This window comes from Bemisia tabaci, chromosome 2 (assembly GCF_918797505.1).
Source record: "Bemisia tabaci chromosome 2, PGI_BMITA_v3".
Taxonomy (NCBI): domain Eukaryota; kingdom Metazoa; phylum Arthropoda; class Insecta; order Hemiptera; family Aleyrodidae; genus Bemisia; species Bemisia tabaci.
In genome coordinates this window covers 52,995,473-53,014,460 of record NC_092794.1, presented here as the reverse complement: position 1 = coordinate 53,014,460, position 18,988 = coordinate 52,995,473, and the positions used below count along the sequence as shown (strand labels likewise).

The 18,988-nt window shown below is 35.9% G+C and overlaps 1 protein-coding gene across 1 annotated transcript; it reads right to left on the bottom strand.

The window, feature by feature from the left end:
• Nucleotides 1-47: 47 nt before the first annotated feature.
• Nucleotides 48-18,915, bottom strand: LOC109034353 (importin-11). Its single transcript, XM_019047482.2, has 17 exons — nucleotides 18,752-18,915; nucleotides 15,443-15,578; nucleotides 14,672-14,769; nucleotides 13,818-13,943; nucleotides 12,844-13,075; nucleotides 11,322-11,493; nucleotides 10,151-10,411; nucleotides 9,377-9,756; nucleotides 8,508-8,840; nucleotides 7,740-7,904; nucleotides 6,699-6,891; nucleotides 5,706-5,979; nucleotides 4,858-4,957; nucleotides 3,737-3,912; nucleotides 3,075-3,164; nucleotides 1,959-2,100; nucleotides 48-1,063 (listed from the first exon to the last, which is right to left on the bottom strand). Exons 2-17 carry the CDS (start codon nucleotides 15,560-15,562, stop codon nucleotides 959-961), a joined length of 2,967 nt encoding a protein of 988 aa, XP_018903027.1. The 5' UTR covers nucleotides 15,563-15,578; nucleotides 18,752-18,915; the 3' UTR covers nucleotides 48-958.
• Between the last annotated feature and the right edge of the window lie 73 nt (nucleotides 18,916-18,988).

The following is an 18,988-nucleotide window of genomic DNA, read 5'->3' as shown; positions in this document are numbered from 1 at the left end:
AATGTTTTTCTTTTTTGAGGCTAAAGAGACACATGAAAAACAACAAGTTGAGCAATTTTTGCAGTATTTACTGAAAAACAGTTGCAAAGATGTCCAAAAACACAATTATTTCCTCCTAAATTTGGAGGTTTTGAATCTCAAATTGGAAACACTTAGTGGACAACTTCAATTAAGCAAAAAGACTTATTCCAACGTACAGAATCGATAAATGAGAAATTTTTGTCGCCAAACCTAGAGGCTGATCGAAACGGATATGAGACCTCTACGACTAGCAAGTTTTGATAATCAAAATCAAAATTGGTGCCCTGGTTTGACAAAATAAAATAAATAAATGAATTTCTGGTACAAAATTTGAGAGAAGTAAATTTAAATACAGACCATTCATAAAAAAGGTTTGTAACAGTTGCAAATTACCTATAAGAAACGAAAGAACATCAAGTAAAGGTGGTTAAACAAAATTAATAATAATCTACAAAAAAGTGTAACTGACCAGAACTTTTCTCCAATAAATTGGCATTTGTTTACTTTAAGACCATCGTGCGCATTCAACTGAGTCATGTTTTTGCAACATTGTCAATCCTCTGTCACAGCAATGGAGCCGTCTGCGAAGGAAAAGTAAACAACTGCCAACTTAACAGAGGGAAGCTCTATCTATACTGCGCATCAAATTCTGCTGAGTTCATTCAAACGGGCAGCTAAATTTCTCTCTTTTGTCTTGCTAGATGATAAAAAGATTTAAAAATATTATAAAAATTACAGGTTAAAATTAAAGATCAAGCGTTATTTCCAAACACTGATCCATCTATTCTTTTTATTTTTCCATACACTGACTACAGAGCAGGAAAAGGAAAAGGAAAAATAGTTTTGTTCCTTGAATAGTAAATACCTTTTAAAGTAAGATTACTTTCTGAAAACTTGGTTCTGAAAAAATGAGAAAATGCAAGTTGCCATCTCTGCACTAAAACTGTACATATTCACTTGCTTGTCGGTATGTTTCCGAGTCTATGCTTTGTAACAAATTACTATACATTCCTGGGTCTGTCTGAGTTTTAAGCTCGTTCAACTGAAAAAGTAAGAGACAGAAAATTAATTGAGAAGGAAATCTTATCTTGAACTTTACAAAACCCTAATTGGACGCATCAGGGTGCCATGCAAATCACAATGCCAAGATTGTGATATGCATTGCTGAATAAGATGCTATACCCAGAACAAATTTTGATAGGGGCTTACTTGAAATGTGAAAAATTAACTCAGAAACCGAGAAATACGTAGTTCAAAAAGCTCAACTTTTCGCCTAAAAAACGCCGGTTTCGCACTGAACTGAAAGATGTCATCCAGTGCCAATCACGGGCGAGCAAAGTTTTCTACGGCTTCCCTCAAACGTCTTTCTATTCCTTGTTCATGAAAGTAATAGGAAAGTCAAAACTAGATCTTCAAAATCAAAGAATCAGATATCATTTATGTTATATGTAGTTAAGAAGCGACAATACCACATTGAAATATGTTTTAATTTGACAAAAATCAGTGAAAAATGGGAGGAAATTGTAAACTGACTACCGTAGTACATCAATTCCATCATTTTCTCGCCATTCTGGCACATTTGAAATTCCTTCGAGTCTTTGGACTTTTTAAAAGCGGGCTTGTCCAGGATTTTGGCTCCAAAAATGCGTGGTAATCACCAAGTAAAATACTTACCTGGTATTTTCAGAATATTAAATAAAAAACCCCCAAGGTTTAGTGACAAAAAATGTCATGGTCTTATCAAAAATCAACTTAAATAGGCTTCAACTCTGTTTCAAGATGCAATAAGGAAAGAATGAATGAAAACCAATTCCTTACTTAAGATAGCATTTAAAGTAACTCAGAAACCGAGAAATACGTAGTTCAAAAAGCTCAACTTTTCGCCTAAAAAACGCCGGTTTCGCACTGAACTGAAAGATTTAAAGAGCTTTATTTACCTGTAACTGGAAATATTGGTGAAGCGTAATTTTGAGGAGTGGATTACTACTGGCTAATTCATTACAACGTCTTTCATGCTGTGTGTCTGTATCCGATTCATAGGACAAAAGAGGACTTTCCGCTCTTTCTCCTACCATGATTCTGTGAACAATGCAGAATAAAATCAAATAAGACGCAGAGATGCGCCCCCAGTCACTTGAGTGTTTTTCTTTGACTCTTGTTACATCAATTTTTCTTATTTCTAGTCTCACTGCAATGAAAAATAGAGGGTTGTGAGACAATATCGCCGACCGCAATCGCAGTAGCAGGTAAAAATCACTGCCATCTTTTAATAGCAGTTCTTTGGCATTCATTCCCAAATTATTTGGAAAATTCATGTTTTTATTTGGAAGAAAGTTGGCCATGCTCAAATCTTTGTTCACTACGTTTTTCCATGGTGCATCAATATACCGCGCCAGTTTGCACCCTTTTTTTGAAAAAAATAAGTCCTCGCGCGGCACAAGGAAGACATGTGTGTGCATGCTTCAGAACACCTTCCATCCGTTTGCTTGGCTACATTTCTTGCTTGATCGCGAGTTTTATGAATCTGAAGGTAGGTTGGCACCCACCTCAAAGTTAGTTAAAAGCATAGAATTTTTTCTAACGTATTTTAGAAACTCTGAACATGGCATATCAGAATTTTTGCTCTCCTTCAAAACTGCTTTTCCTGCGGAAGAGGAATCTTCGCTCCATTTTCACTCTCTCATCTCCCTCCGGAATAGTGTCTGGAATTGCTGACCATGCTTATTCCCTGATTTTTAGCTCATTTCCTGATGAAACATCAAAGTTTTTTCCACACTCTTCCAGGATTTTCTTGAGAAAAACCATTATATAATTCTCCGGGATAGATTTTGATCATCTTTTCCCCTATTTTTTATGGCACATTAGAGATGTGCATTACAAGAACGGAGACAACAACTATAGCTTATCCAGTTCATTTTTGGAAAGGTATTTACATTTTAGTGAAAATGAAGAAAAAACAAGAAACATTCTAAGGTTTTTGCTGTTGAAAGATAAAAAGTGTTGAATGTAAAAAGAAACTAATTGATTGAAAAGTGATAAATAAGAATACTTACTCTAATAGTTCGTCATTTTCTCTCACTACAATGTCGTTCAAAATTTCAGTGATGACTCTAACAATCTTCGGAAACTTTTCTAGGACTATGCTGTAAGAAAAATGAAGGAAGAGATTAGACTTCTTTCAAATATTTGGGTAAAAAACTGTACTGAAAAAAATATCAATGGATTACTTAAAGTAAATCGAAAATAAAATGAGCAGAAACCTGGAGATTCTGGAAAGGTTTACACAGCATAATGCCATTTTCAAATCAGGATTACCAAACGTGTTTGGGATTTGTTTCAGAGGTTTTAACTAACTAAATTTTTAAATTATTATCGGTGTCCAGAAATAAGTGAAAGAAATTCTCTACCATTAGTTACTTCATGTATGGGGTTAACCTTTTCACAGCTGCACTTGCATATATTCGGGCTGATGACAGAGATACTGTATACCTGCGCCCAAGGACACTTATTCTCAAATTTCTTTTTGATCATATCACCATGACATATATTTTTAGTTGGACCATATCAACAAGCAAAGCCATTCTGCCTTGAAAGCTTTTTTTGTTTTCTGTTAAACTTCAGTAACAAGCTAAACAAAATCAAGTTCAGAAGATGGAATTGATCTTTCCCAAACCTATACTTTTAACAAATTTGCAAAATAACAAAAGTTACTCACTTGCTTCTAGATGTAAGTAAAGAAACTAAGGCGAGGCCATTTAATTTTCTGTTGCCATGTCCAGACAACGAATTACAGACTGTCACTGAATTTACTTTCACTAACCATTTGTCTAAAAATATAGACAAAGTTTCTTCCTGAGATTTGTTTACATGCTGACTTAAAAGATTCATCATCTGAAAAAAAAGAATAAAGATGAATTAGGAAAAAAAAACTCTTATATGCTGCCTTAAAATTACCAGATCCTCTTTAATATCCTTTAAGATAAAAAAAAAGAGCAAAAAGCCTTCAAAGCTTAACCCAACCCCGCAAGATTGTTTTAAGATAAATACAAGTGAGCTGCTCTTTAAAGAGCGAGACAAGGCGAATTAAAAATTATTTTAAGTGAAGAATTCAAGTATTATCAGATTTGTTTTATCATTAAAAGTCCATGCGAAAACTTTGAACACCAAGAACATTTTAAAGAACAAGACTTTTGGGTGATTCATTCTCGAGTCTTAGAGGGTTAACCTGACCTGCGATATATTGCATCGATGAAGTTGAAAATCTTGGCAGACTTTGACTTTTTAACCATAATCAAATCTAGAGCCTCTGCACATGAGTCTAAAGAATCATTCTCAACAAAAAAAATAGCACACTTTGGAAAAATGATAACAGGGATTGGCTACGAAAAAAACATTGCATTAGAAAAATCAATCGAAGACCTCCATAGTAAGAGGGCGTATAGGGTCTAGCAATGCTGCTAAAAGATAGTGCAATTTATCGAAGCTTCTGCGGCAGCTAAAATTCATTCACGGTTGTCTTACTTCAACACAATATAATTGCAAGGAAAAATTCAGAGCATATTTCAGAAAAAATCCATAAAAGAGCAAATATGCTGCGCATTTTGGCAGTGTTGTACGCTTCATACACCTATTTACCGAAGAATTCATCAAGCGATCTCTGTGTCAAATGCAATGTTTCTTTGTAGCCAAATCCTGTTTTCACATCTCCAAATTTTGCAATTTTTTTGGTTCTTGGTAAGCATTTAGGATTTGCAAATACAGCTCTTAAATGAAAATAATAACACAAACCACAACTTTCAATTTCAAGAGGAGTATGCGAAAAAAAAGAAGACTTACCTCAGCAAAAACTTCTTTGGAAAAAAGAAGAACTCGTGAGACTATGCTCAAGTACATTGTAATTGCCATGTATTCTGTTTCTTTACAATGATAAACACCTCTGAAAAACACATTTAAAAAAATTATTAAGTTTTTATTGTAATAAGGGTATCCGAAATATCAAGACACTTTCAACTAAATGAGGGAGAAGTCAATTTTATATATCAACTTGATTTAAAATTGAATTTACGATTGTCAACTCAATTTTTAAATGGTCAATTTTGAATACTGATATGTAAGAAAATAGATTGAAATTAATTCAGCGGAGATGAACCAACCCATAATTTAGAGTAGAGTTAAGGGTGGTTTGACACTCACAGTTGCACATTTTCTTCTGGCAAAATAAAAAACTGGAAAATATATTTGGTGTGTAAAAAAAAATGCCGAATATTTATATTTCACCCTGTGTCAGACAGAGAAATAGAATTTTTAAGAAGATTATTCTAAATTTTGATACTGGATGTTACTTAAAAGGAATCTAATTCTGTTTAAAATGGTTTCTTTGCTAAAAAGTTTCATTCCAATGGCCAAAACGTGTGTATTTCTGTTTGCGACGTTGTAAGCTTCCTGTCATACATCATGGTTTCCTTGAAAAACTAATGATTGCAGTTTATTGAAAATTTCCTAGATTTTTTTCTCTGTTAAGGAACAGAATATTCGGTAAAAATTTCAGACTATTAACTTCGCTTGTTTCTCCTCAAAAAAATTAAATAAAAGCGGACATTTGGAACACTGCAATAGAGATACGTGGTTTTGCTTTTTAGCCATAGAATCCATACACAATAAGTTGATACACATGTTCTACTCACTCAAAAACGATGGTTAGCGCTGGCTTTCTTTCCCCTGCGATTTCAGGTTGAACTATGGTAAGGAGTTGCATACTTAAACTAGGATTGACTCTGAGAAACATTTCATAGACACGTAACACCATCACAACACCTTCAGTCTTCAGATCCGTCAAAATGTACATAAGGGATTCAACAACTTTCTCACCGCAAACCTTCAAAAATTGTTCAGGTGCTAGGATCACATATGCTTGCACTATTAGAAGACAGATTTTCAGGTGTTCAGTTGATGCTTCCGCTGAAAGAAAAAACAAAAAACTAATGGAGAAGGGTCATTTTTGAGCCTACAGATGTCCCAAAAATTTCTAACTGAGCTGGAAAAAGCTTTGAGGGTCTGATGCTAGGATTCCGGAACTAAGCTGGCTATTTAGCTACTTAAGGTTTCATCTTGAAGTTAACATAATTTTTGTTTGATTGAAACTGAGAAAAACTAGTGCAGCTGTGAGGGTTAGAATGGACGGAGCAAAGCTACTGCCTGCAGATTTTTCTTCATTTTGGCCAGAGTCACAAATCCTTAAAAGTTTTTTCATTAGAATTTCAAGGAGGCAGCTACTTGGCGACCCTACAATCAACTGGGCAACAATGTTTAGCTGTTATCTGATCCGAGTTGATGCAATCCAACAGGCTATGTTGTATGCGTGGGTTCCAAGCTCTTGGTTGCCTTAGGGGTGTTCAAGTATAAAATTACTCAAGTAGATTACTGTTTTCCTACGAGTAGGAAGATTGAATTTATGCATCGAAAAACATTAATATTTTGGTTAAAACACATACTATAATGCTTAAATTTGCACCCTGTCTAATGGCCTATTTCCAGAATACTTATTTACATTCATTTTGTAAAATTTGTTGGATCCCACCAGTGCAAAAAATTAATATATTGATTGAGGGGTGAAAATCATCAGAATTTATCCATGAGAAATGCTATGATAGCACTCTGTCTTTAATAGAGATACTTACTCAGTAGAGGAGGCATATTCTTGAATAGTTGAAGTAATCCATCATTTAACTCTGATGTATTTTGAACAATGGCTAGCCATAAATCTAGTCCATCAGGCAGAAGGTAGACATGATCGTCTTTATTTATATTTGTACAAAATTCTATCACTGACAGGAAGAAGGACCACGGAAGATTTTGACTTGATGCAAAAATCTAGAAGGAGAAAAACTATGATTAATTCAAAAGTCTGAAATAAATTAAACAGGCAAAGCTGACTTCCGTAAATGTGTTATTCTGCGCAGCCAGTTGACGTTGGAAAAAACTTACTGTTTTCCACTATCGTAGAATACTCATAACATTCCTAAGGGTTATAAAACAGGAAATAAAATTCAGGCATGCATTCCAGGCTCCAGTGCAATACAGTGTCAACCAGTTTTCCAAGCAAATGCATACAAAACGTTTATGCTGTTTTTTCGAAATGCGTGGAAAGTTAACGAAAAATAACAAGGAACTCAAATGGTGCCTTATTGAGGGTATGAGAAATCTTTCTGGCAAAATTTTGAGCAAACAACACATACTTGTAATTACTAACTTAACATGCCGCAAAATCCAAGACGGCATTAAAACGCCGTCATGGATATGACCCGAGGCATGACACAAAAGTGTGATCCTCGCGCCATCTACCATCGCTGCTGAACAACGCTCATAACAAAACAAGGAAAACCCGAAAAAATGATTATAAGGCTGGTTGGAGATGCAAACGCATCTAGACGCAACCGCCCGCTCCCGAAACACATATCCCCAAACTATGCGTACAAATGAAGAAAAAAAAAACACTAAGAAGTGGCCCGAACTGTACGTAACAAGGTGGAGAAATGGTGCTGGGTCCACACCATTTCTCCACTTTGTTACTTACAGTTCGGGCCACTTCTTAGTGTTTTTTTTTTTTTTCTCCACTTGTAATTACTATTTGGTTCTCACTTGTGGAAAAATTTCAAGATCAGATTACCAGACAATAAATGTAGAAAAATTGTATTGAGGGTGTATGTCCATCAATTTACCTGCATGAGTCTAACAAGGGCTGACACAATAGCGCAACGTAAGAGATTATAGTTTGACGATTCTTCCCATAGAAATGATAAATACTGTACAAGGGAATCATGGAAAGGTTCAATTGCTGAGCCGACTCGACCAGCTATAAACGATAGCACGCTCAATACTTGCATCTAGAAAATTAAACAGAGATCAAAATTCAGTTGAAAAGTTTGGGACAGAATTTGAGATAACCGGCCATTCACAAGATACGTAGCGTTAAGTTTCGGATTTTTCGACTCCATCCCCCCTTGTAACGCTTACATGACATGGGTCCCTATCCTTCAACATCCAAAAACAATTCGGCATAACGCTCTCTTTGACCTCCCTCCCTCTCCCTTAGAGCGTTGCGTATTTTAAGAATGGCCATACATTTCTAACATAAGATGGCCTCAAGTCAAATGACCAACTTGTTGTGTTGCTTCAATAAATTCTTCTGAAAATAATAAATTGAATAAACTAAAAATAATTATTAAGCTGGAACTTAGTCCTCTTTCTGAATATAAAATCGAAAAAGCATTTTTCTCAACTTTAATTATAAATAATTAATTAGTTATGAATTACTTATTAATTTTAATTAATAATTAATTATTAAAAAATGCAATTACAGCACTAGTCTTAGAACCTTTGGGACATCTAAGAGAACGTTTAATAATAAAAAATTAGAAAAAAAAAATTATCTTCTGAACGCTTGAAAAAAGGGCCTTTAATTCATATCTGCTGAACAAAATTTATACCTTTGAATCACATTCTTGACAATCCTTCAGAAGCTGAAAGAGTAATGAGAACAGTGGCTCCAAGTACTTCAAAAATTCGTCTGCATTGAATCCAAAGTCATCAACAGCCAATTTGATGGTGTTCGCGGCTGTAAGGCGGACGACCATGTCTTCATTTGGTTGAAGGAGTGGTAACATTGATTCATACAATGTCGAACGATTCTCAGCAGAGAGCTGGACGCTCACCCAGTATCCAATGAGCCACGCAACTCTCCTCCTGATAATTCGATAGTTTGGGTCTTTAACTTTCAGTTCCAGAACTAAAGATTTGGTAAACCAGTCATTGAAATTAATCTGTAAAAAATGAAATGAGTTAATTGAGAGATTCATGAGTTCATAGACAGGTACTAAAGGTTTTTTTTTTCCTTGATTCATTCCGGAGTTGATTTGAGAAGCTCTTGAAACAGGCTGGAGATAGAGGGTTCTGCACCTTGAGCCTCAGAGCTGTAGTACGGAATCTTCCAGGTTTCCTCAATTACACGCACCTATCACTGCCTTTTCCACAAAACTTTCAAGTCTTCTCAAAAATGAAGACCATTTTATATTGTTTTCCATTGATTTTCGACTGTGGACCCTTAAAATATTCCCTCCTTCCACATTTCAGGAGGCCTTTCCACAATTTCACACTGCCGGGGATCAGCAATTTTTGGGGCCCCTACCATAGCGGATCAATCACTTCTTTGTGCAAAAAGGTTTAGCTTCAACAGCTGGAATAATGTTTTAGAATTTTAAGTACTGATGCAATTAAGAGATGAGAATTTTTTTTTTAAAAAGGATTCACCATTATTAATGGTGAAATTTCTTAAAAATATCAAGAAATTTCTACTTACCTCATCATACAGCTCAAATGCAGCTAGGCCGATAGCGCTGTAGACTGCGTCTTTGCGTAATATGGCATTCATGTCATCAGGATGCGCCAGAGGGTGATTAACATTGACTAGTTCTACTAACACAGGGTTTATCACAGAGCCAAATTCAAGAATCATGGCATGGAATAGTGTTTCGGTGCAAGGTCGTAGTGAGTATTTCCACGACTGTTTGTCCATGTCAGCGACATAGCCTTCTGGGTCCGAGTCCCAGGCTTGAAGGTCAGCCGATGTCAGGAGAAAATACTGCGTGATCAGCTTATAACAAATGGTTACAACGGTTTCAGGTGTGAAGAGTGATTGCTTGATTTTGACAGCAGCTATTGAGGCAGCGTTTTTTGTATCTGTAGGAAAATAGAAGACTGATTAGAGATTACCGGAGCCAAGTTGGTGCTTGATTTAAAATGTATTAAAGACCCTTCTAAGTTATTTTCTTGCGTGAATATCTTTGTTAGGAGTTACTTTCAGTAATTTTTGGTGTACAAATTGTGTTTTACTTGAAATTTCGATGAGAAATAAGATCATAGATCATGATGCTTAAATTTTCATGTTTTCTATAGGTCCATTTTCAAGCAATTCTATGGGGTAACAAAAGAAAAACAAAGAGAGAAAAGTTCTACCTACGTAATTAAATAAGTTATTAGATGCCATTGGAAGTAGTTACAAGTATGTTACTTGTTTCTTGATATTACACTGATGAACTTATGAGATCTCTACGGTAAAAAATAACAGACTCACCTGATACTGGTTTTTTGCTTGGAACATACTCATTACAAATTAGAATATTTTTCATCATTATTAAATTCTGTATGAGAAACTCTTCAAATAGATATGGCTCTCCTTCAGGAGTGAATGCATAAAATATACACAGTTTTAATGAGGGTTCGATATAATCGACAAAATATTGAGGATAATTGTCCAGCATGGCATGTAACACTTTCATTAAATTTATTGAGTACTTTTCTAAAGTTTCCACGAGTGATCCACTTGTGGATTTGCCTGAAAGAAAAGAAAATATAGGGATAAAATACAAGTACAGAGATAAAAAGTTGATCACGGGTGTAAAACTTCCCAAAAATTACGGTTATTCACAATCCAGGGATTTTACACCATGAGATTTCAAATTTCAAAGGAAAAGTATCGAAAAGGGCCGTACTTGGCCCACCCTAGCTAAATTTTCTCAACTCCACAATATTTTTGCTCATTGAAGATCTAGATTTTACCGAGTGCATCATGGTTTGGTAATTTCCGGTCTCGGTTAGCTTTAATATTAGCTTAAACATGGGTCCGAGGGCCAATTTGGAGGAATGAGGATTTTTCGACATTCGACCGCAAACCCTCATTTTCAGCAAAAATCAGCTTTAAAACTCATGTTTAGGCCTATATTAGACCCAAAAGGAGACCAAATCATGATGCATTCCATAAAATATAGACTGAGACTGAGGTTGCCATATTTTTATGCCGCACACACTATTACGGTGATGTCTAAGGTGCGATTGTTAAGTGTGCGAAAGTCTTGAAGACGATTGTTCTTTCATGATCAGAAGGTCTGAATTTACGGATCAAATAACGTTAAACACCTTTGTTAGGAGCTGATTTCAGATATTATAGTTGCACGAATCATGTTCTACAAGAAATTTTGTCAGAAAAATTAGATTTGCACATTGTCTGGAGGTCTATTCCAAGGATTTCCTTGCGAAATCATTAATTTTCGGTACTATAGTACATATTGCAGAAACATATTCGATATGATTTCCTGATAATTTTCAAAAATGCTTCAGATACAATGGCAGAAATGCCATGGTATTCGTGGAAAAGTGGCTAGTGACACGCAAAGATTCACACTTATTTTGATCAAACAAGAAGGGAAGGATGGGAAGCGGTGATGTAAATGATTGTGTGTACTTACGTAGTTCTAGAAATGTTCTGATGTGTTCATACAGTAATTTTAAAAAATGATTTACATCGGCACTCTCGCTTGGATTTTTGAAGCCATTGACTGTTAAAATTCTTAAGATCTTCAGGCACAGGAGAAAGTTTCCTATGAGCTCAGATTTTTGTCTGTCATCCAGAGTTGAGTGCTGAACAAATTAAACGTACGGTGTTAAGGAGCTATACGTAAGATAATGAGTCAGCAGGCTACATTTTTTCAGTTGAAGGATATCGTGGCTTTATCAGGCTCTGTAGTATTTAAGCAAGACACTTTTTTTGGGTCGGTCCAGATTATTTCTCTCGCATTTTTTTGATGATTGACAACTATGATAATTTCAGAGCTTGTAGCTACGTCTCCAGGTCTTAAGTAATTAAAAGCAACAGCTATTCAAAATTTGTCAAAAGTAAAAAGAATTTAAAAGATGAAGTCAGTTGCAGTCCTTCATGTTTTAACTTCATTTTACTTTTAGCGAAAATACAATAGTGATCCCTTCCAATTGAGAAGAGAAGAAGATGAAGCAACTAGCTTTGAAATTATCATAGTTGTCTATTTACCAAAAAATCCAAGAAAAAGAATCAGGACCAACCCAAAAAAAGCGAGTGTCCTATATAAATTTTTTGTTCTTTTAATGAGAATCTCCAGGATCATATAAAAAATAATGTAACATTCAAAAGGTAAAATTAAAGGGTAGAGGCTGTCAGGCTTCAGTCCTTATTTGGCTTTCATTCGAGTTTCACTGACTTGTTGCACCCAAGCAATAACATCAGACCAATATTTTTCATCAAAAGAAGTGGGGACATATGGTTCAATCAGGGCACTAATCAAATAGAAATGAACTTTCGGATCTTGCCATTGATTTTTGCTACCGTGCTCAGCTGAGTAATGGCCAGTGACGCCATCAGTATAAATTGAATCGATGAAATATGATCACTTGATGATGCCTTGGCTTTACCAGCTTTTAAAACTCATATAGGTATAGCACACACAATGAATGCACAGTGGGGAATTCCCCCCCCCCCCCCCCTCCCAAACAAAAACAACCCTTGAAAAGTTACGTTTCCTACACAAAAAAATGGTTTCATTTTGTTAAAAACGACTTAGGCAAAGTTTCAAAATCTGAGGTGAGTGCTGCAGGATTACGTACTTGTGAAATTCATGCAGCTGAAAATTAAAGAATTTTGAAAATTTGATGATATCAGGGATGAAATGATGTTGCTAGAGACCCAAAAATTTGAGATAGTTGACTTCTAGTAGACTACTTTTTATATAAATTAAACATTAGGGCATGCAAGAGTTGTGCTGCCTAAGCCAAACTTGTTTGTTAACTGAGTGGAACACTTTTTCGTGCAGAAAAGAACTTTCCAGAGGTCAATTCTTTTAAAGGGCACCCTAACTCACATACAAAGGAGCAACATGAAATTTTTTGCACAAAAAATTATTAATGGTCAGACCAACTAATGGAAAAGTTGAAATGATCCTCGTTTGACAGACAACTTACTTGATTAATGAAGGACTGGCTCAACTTATTCCATGAGTCCAGGATTGTGGAGTAGATTTCACCGGCCATTTCTTGAAAGGCATACCTGCTACCAGGAAGCCGTTTGGAGGATAGAATTTTAATCACATTGAGAAGTGTTCGATAGCACCTATACTGAAAAAACACATCGTTGGACTTGGTCCCTTCTACTAGTTTTGGGATGATTTGAGGCCACTCACGAGGATAGTCCAATCTGAAAAAAAAAACAGAAAATTTGAAAAATGCTGACAGTAAGCATTCGTAAATTTCAGTTTTCTGGTGTTAGTCACAGCCTGCATCTTTAAATATTACTGGCTAGCTTTTGCACTCTTTTTTTTTTTTTTTGGTCGCTTCTGTTTTTATTTCTTTTTTTTAAGGTTCTGAACTTTCATATAAACTACTCTTTTCCACAGATTTTTTTTACTAATTTTTTTTTCCTTTGGAGCTGTTTTAAGTGGTTCATTATTGTCATATTGTCTGTCACATGCTAAGTAAGTTTTTAAAGACCTGTAAGGTCTGAAAATATGAAATGATCTATATAATATAATCATTTACAAAAAAAAAAAAAAATGATGTGGTTTGCAGCGTCTTGGAGATTTTCTCAACATTTCAGCGAGTTTTCTTAAGAAAATGAAAGGACTTCAATTGCAAAACAAAATTGTCTCCCAAAAAATATTGTGAGAAAATTGATGAAAAAATCCAGACTCTTAATTATGAGACAAAACTTTCAAAATTTATAAGGCTTAGAAGTTCTATCACAACTTTTCCTATTGATTAAGTTTTCCTGGACATTGACTGGGATGTCCTGCCATAGAGCTGCTTGCTACGCTGAGAGTCTCCCTGAATAGTTTTACAGTCCAGTTCAAGGAAAGCTTTAGATAAATCGTTCAAATTTTTATAAAAAGTTTTATTTTTATTTATTTATTTAAGTTTCCGGTAAGCTTGACTAATAGTACCTGGCTATTTTGGCTGTAAGCACAGAAAGCTGTGAGGCAATTTGTTCGACGGGTTCATTCAAGCTATTCAACAATCCATCACGCACAAGCTGCTTCTCTTCTGGAGTGAGACCACCAGGAACCTCTCTGTGAAATAGAAGAGAAATATTTTTAACAGAAACAAAACGATGAAAAATAGGGGAATCCTGATAGTTTTTCGGAAATATTTGTTTTAATAGTGCTTGACCGGTAAAAAAATTCCAATTTTGTTGGGCTAAGAGTTTCTTTTTCTCACGTTTTCAGGAGGGACCAATCATGAATTTTGGTTCTAAATGGGAGAAAGTCAAGTGAATGGGTCTGTTGCATGTGATAGAATTCATTATGCTCATAGTTCTGTTCGGCAGAAATATGTCCAGTTATGGACAGAGTTTAACAGAAATGCACTACGTCACACTGTGGAAAAAAATGAGTTGAGAGCAGTTTTGCAATCGAAGAGATAAAGATTTTCTTCTGTCAAAAAATCGAAGCCGAAAAAAAATATTTTGAAAATGAAAATGGTTGTTAAACTTTTTTTTTTATAATTTAGTCTTTTGGGGGAATAAAACTTTGAACTTATTTTTCTCTGTTCGAGCATGAATCGACTTGGTGCGTTGCTTCGGCTTGGATAACCTTAGGGTTTAGATGCCAATTTTTTTAAATAGTTTGAACGAGGGTCGGTAAAATGAGGAGATTCTTCTTATGTACAAAAAAAATTTGAATTCCACAAGATAAACTAGGAAAAAAAATTAAGGTACAATTTTTTATCAAATAATTGTATGGCAACTTAAGTATTAGTCTAGGCACAAAGGAGCGATAAAATAAAATTTTTTACTTACTTTCCACTTGACCTCCAGTATTTGTCAACTCCATTTTTCAAGTATACAATAGCCAGCCATCTCACATTGACTTCAATATTCTGATTTGAGAAAATGCTCTGAAATTTAGAAGTTAACAATAGAGAATAAAATGCAGAGACAGATGAGTTTATTTTTCTATTAAAGAATTGAATTACCTCTTACCCAATGAGCAGTTGTATGGACTGTCGATCAACAAATCAAATTTTCTGCCACAAAACCAGATGCATAGTCTGTCAATGGACCAGTATTTAATCGGCAGTCGATCAACCAGTAGGGTCTTTCATCAATCAACCAGTAGAATCTTTCATCAATCAACCAGTCATGTTTTGTGTCAATATACCAGTCAAATCTCTTGTTCATCCACCAATCTAGTGTTCAAAGCTTGACCACTAGAAGCGCCTAATAAGCGATAGACGATCCAACTGGTTAATCAACAAAAAACTTGATTGGTCAGTAGTCCGACATTTTGGCTTTTTCCCTTTTGAGTTAAGTAAATCACAATTCCCTCGATGACCTCCAAATTGTAACTTCTAGTTCAATTCTAAGGGAGGATTTTAGGTCTGAAGTTGCATGAAATATTCAAACCTGATTTTTGCTATCTCAGGGGATGACAAGGAGTGACAGTGGCAACCAGGAACCACAAATGCAGATAGGTAACTTCTATGGATGAGCTAGAAATTAAAGCTCCTGCTCGCAAAATACAGTCCAATTTGAAAGAGAAAAAGTATTTCAGGAAAAGGTTCTGCTTACAAATAGTGTGAAGTGGAATCCTGGAGCTACTTCCCACTCAGCCAACTTTGCTTCGGCAGCTTTCAAGACAGTTGCATCTTGACTACTCGCTTGTCGCAAAGCCTCTACCACTAGATCCATCTTCAAGACGAAACCCCTGGAAAGAATAATACTCAACAATAATTATCATTGGTTGAAAAGGGGAAAAATGAAAAAACAGAGGAAAAAAAAGGAAAAAGAAAATAGGAATTTTGCGCCCTTAATTGAAGAAAACTTATTTAGAGAGTAATTAGAAATAGTGAAACAAGGGAGGATATTCAAAAAAACAAGTTAAGTAAATCAGACTAAGGATCTCAAGTTCAAGATAAGGCGGTTTGAGTATTTGATCAAATTAATAATAAACGTATAAATAACATGGAGACTATATTCATGCAGCAACATTGTCAGATTGTGCTACAACATCATTAGTGCAGAAATGGCATGCTGTCGTGATTTGCGGGACTGACATCTGCAATGACTTGGTGGAAATGTTTTCAGCAGAATATTTGCCCCATTTGTCAACGCTGCCATGACGCTACACAACTCGTACGCATTTTGAGGATTTAGAAGTAAGCACGGCTGTAAATACTTTGTAGACAACCCTTGGAAATTGAAATGAACCGTCGGTCACAGCCATACATTGTGCTTGGCTATTAAAGCTAGAGCACCTGCAATTAACTGTGTATGCAACATGAATATCCAGAGAACACGACCAGTTGCATCCAGACCTAGCAATTGAAAAAGCTGGAACGCCTTCAATTATGTTCGCTAATAACAAAACTGATGGCTAAAATGTGAAACGACAAGGGTGTTTCTGTTTGCGCCGTTTCAGACTCCCAGTCATACTTTACTTTTTCTTTAGAGAATTAGTCGGCATAAATTTTTAAAAACTTCCTTGATTTATATTTTTCTCCATTAGCAGAATAATCTGTATCAATTTTAAGCTGCCATGTTGGCTTCTTTCCCTTCCAAAAAATAAAATAAGTAGGATCGAAAATATTGAAACACCCCAATGGAGATATGTGGTGGAGCACTTTGACCATTGAAATGTGTCATATATTGCATTTGTAAGCTGAAGATAGGGAGCTTCGAGTATTTTGTAGTGGTAGAATTTGTTAAAACAAATCGAAAATACAGAAATGAGAAACTATGGTTGTGAGCACGCAACAATCAAAATTTAAGGTTCAAAATTGACAGAGAGAGGGAAAGAGAGAGAGAGAGAGAGGGAGAGAGAGAGAGAGAGGGAGAGAGGGAGGGAGAGAGAGAGAGAGGGATACCATTGATTTCAGTATAGCAGTAAACACAGCACTTTGGTGGAATAATGTGAACTTACTGCTGTTTTGGCTGAAATGATGCCCAATTTTGCAACAATACTGCTTTCTCAATACTGCAAAAAACAGCAGAGTGCATGCCTCATCTATAGCTTCTGTTTTACAACAAATGAGATTCAGCAAGTTTCACTAATTGAATCTGTGATAGGAAAAAAAAATCTCCCTGAAGCAAGTTAATAGCTAACACCTAGTAAACTCACAAGTTAAAAATCTGGCCCTGCTTACTATCAGGTTGTCTACTAATACAGACTGGCCAAGAATCAATACTTTTACAGTAGGGTTGTAGATATTTAACCGATACTTCCAAAATATCAATACTTTGGATTGATTCTCATCGATACTTGGCATCGATACTCAACAATAGACAAAATTCAGTACCTACTCAACAGAAAAATTCAGTACTTTTTCAGTACCTCCATTTGATGAAATTCGAAAATTTTTGAAAATTTAAAATTCTCTCTCGAATGCGACAAAAATTATGTAGCCACAAAATTACTTTGGTGCTTAACTGACAAAGATTAACTGACTGGACAATTGCGATCTTGTAGGCAAATACTACTTTAAGAATGAACACGCAGAGGGTTGCATACTTCCCAGGCTTTGTTAAAGAACGTGCGCGGAGGGAAAAATTTCAAGACTTTTTTGCAGAATTTCCGCACTTTTTCGGTACTTCCGGACCACCCTTAGAAGATCAGAACTATTTCCGGACTAGAAAACACCCTAACTATTGAGGCAGTGTAGATGAGGGAGACAGCCAATGACGGGAATTAAGATAAGGATTCAAACCCCCAGCCTCTAGGCTGCAAGGCAAGTTCTGAGCCACTGCAGCACTTGGACAATAGAACAGGTTGTGATCATATATATCAGCCTTGGTGGTGTCATGTCTCTATATTATATAAAAACTCTTAATACAGAGGGGAAAAAACTCATTGTGAGCTTAATTTTCACCCTTCGAGCTAAGCTGTTTGGCGCAACACTGGATACGTCCAATCGGAATGCAGCCACTGTGGATGTAGTTCAGGTGTTGTAATCTTTGGCACAGACAACCATTCCTTATTCCACAGTTGACTTACATGAAGCATTTACGGATAGTTTGGACCTGGTTGTGTCCACGGATACTTTCACTGACCAGAGACTCTGTTCTTTGGGAAATTGTCAATACTTATTAGAAAGACTCTCAGAAATGTTCCGGATGATACGACAAGCTGCATCCAACCAAGAGTTTGGCAAAAATCCCTTTGGGAACAATTTGATGGAATGTCATGCATCTGGAGGGAAGAAAGCTCTGCTCAGGCCCAACCACCCAGACCACATCTCTTGGTGCACCAACACTAGCAGAGAAAGGCCGTCAATATTTACATGCTGAGAGCTACAATTGATTTGGTGAATTTTCATTCCAGTTACAATGACCTAAGTAATGAGCAAAATGGATAAAAAAAGGAGCACTATAAACACCAAACAATCGTGATTTAAGGAGGAAAGAGTGTGAGGCAATGATTGAGTAATCATCACACTTTCCTTCGTAGGTGAAGTAGTGAGCAGAGATGGGACGATAAGATGAACTGGGTAACTTACCTGATAATTGAGGGATCATCAATCAATCATTAGGCAGTGAACAAATGTAGGAAGCTTAGTACAATATCCTCAACTGGTGCATCATAACTCAAGGGAAATTCCGCCCTCTAAGCTTGACGAAAAGATCGGGCGAGGGAATTTGAAGTTAAGAAGCTTTCAGGTTAACCAAGCCCTTAAGGAATCTAAAGGGAGCTCTATGTTAGGAAGTTAAGGGTATCAAGAGAGTAGGATGCTCCATGAATCAATCAATAACAGTGGTCGTTTATTAAGTTAAAATAACAGGGTATGAACTGCGATAACTGCATAAGTGGAGTTCAGAATAGGTGTGCTGAGAAACTTCATGGTTAAGCGTAAGAGATGGAATAACAGAATTTGTGATACAAACCTTGAAAATTCAACTGTTAATCATCACACACTGTACATTGTGAGAACAACATGGTAAAATAACAACGATTTTGAGGAACAAATACACTGATATAATAGTTTACGGTGTACTTCACACTTCTCTCTCTCATTACATGTATGAATAGAGAACTTAACTGATTATATAGAATAACAATTGCACCTCTCCATGCTGAAGGTGGTGGCCGTTTATTTTGGTAGCCATTTTAATGACGTAGAA

Coding starts and splice junctions, on each gene's coding strand:
- LOC109034353 (XM_019047482.2), bottom strand. CDS start 15,562: ATGGATCTAGTGGTAGAGGCTTTGCGACAAGCGAGTAGTCAAGATGCA. Junction 3,165..3,736: donor TTACTTACATCTAGAAGCAA/GTGAGTAACTTT, acceptor TTTTTCTTACAG/CATAGTCCTAGAAAAGTTTC. Junction 1,064..1,958: donor ACCAATATTTCCAGTTACAG/GTAAATAAAGCT, acceptor TTACTTTTTCAG/TTGAACGAGCTTAAAACTCA.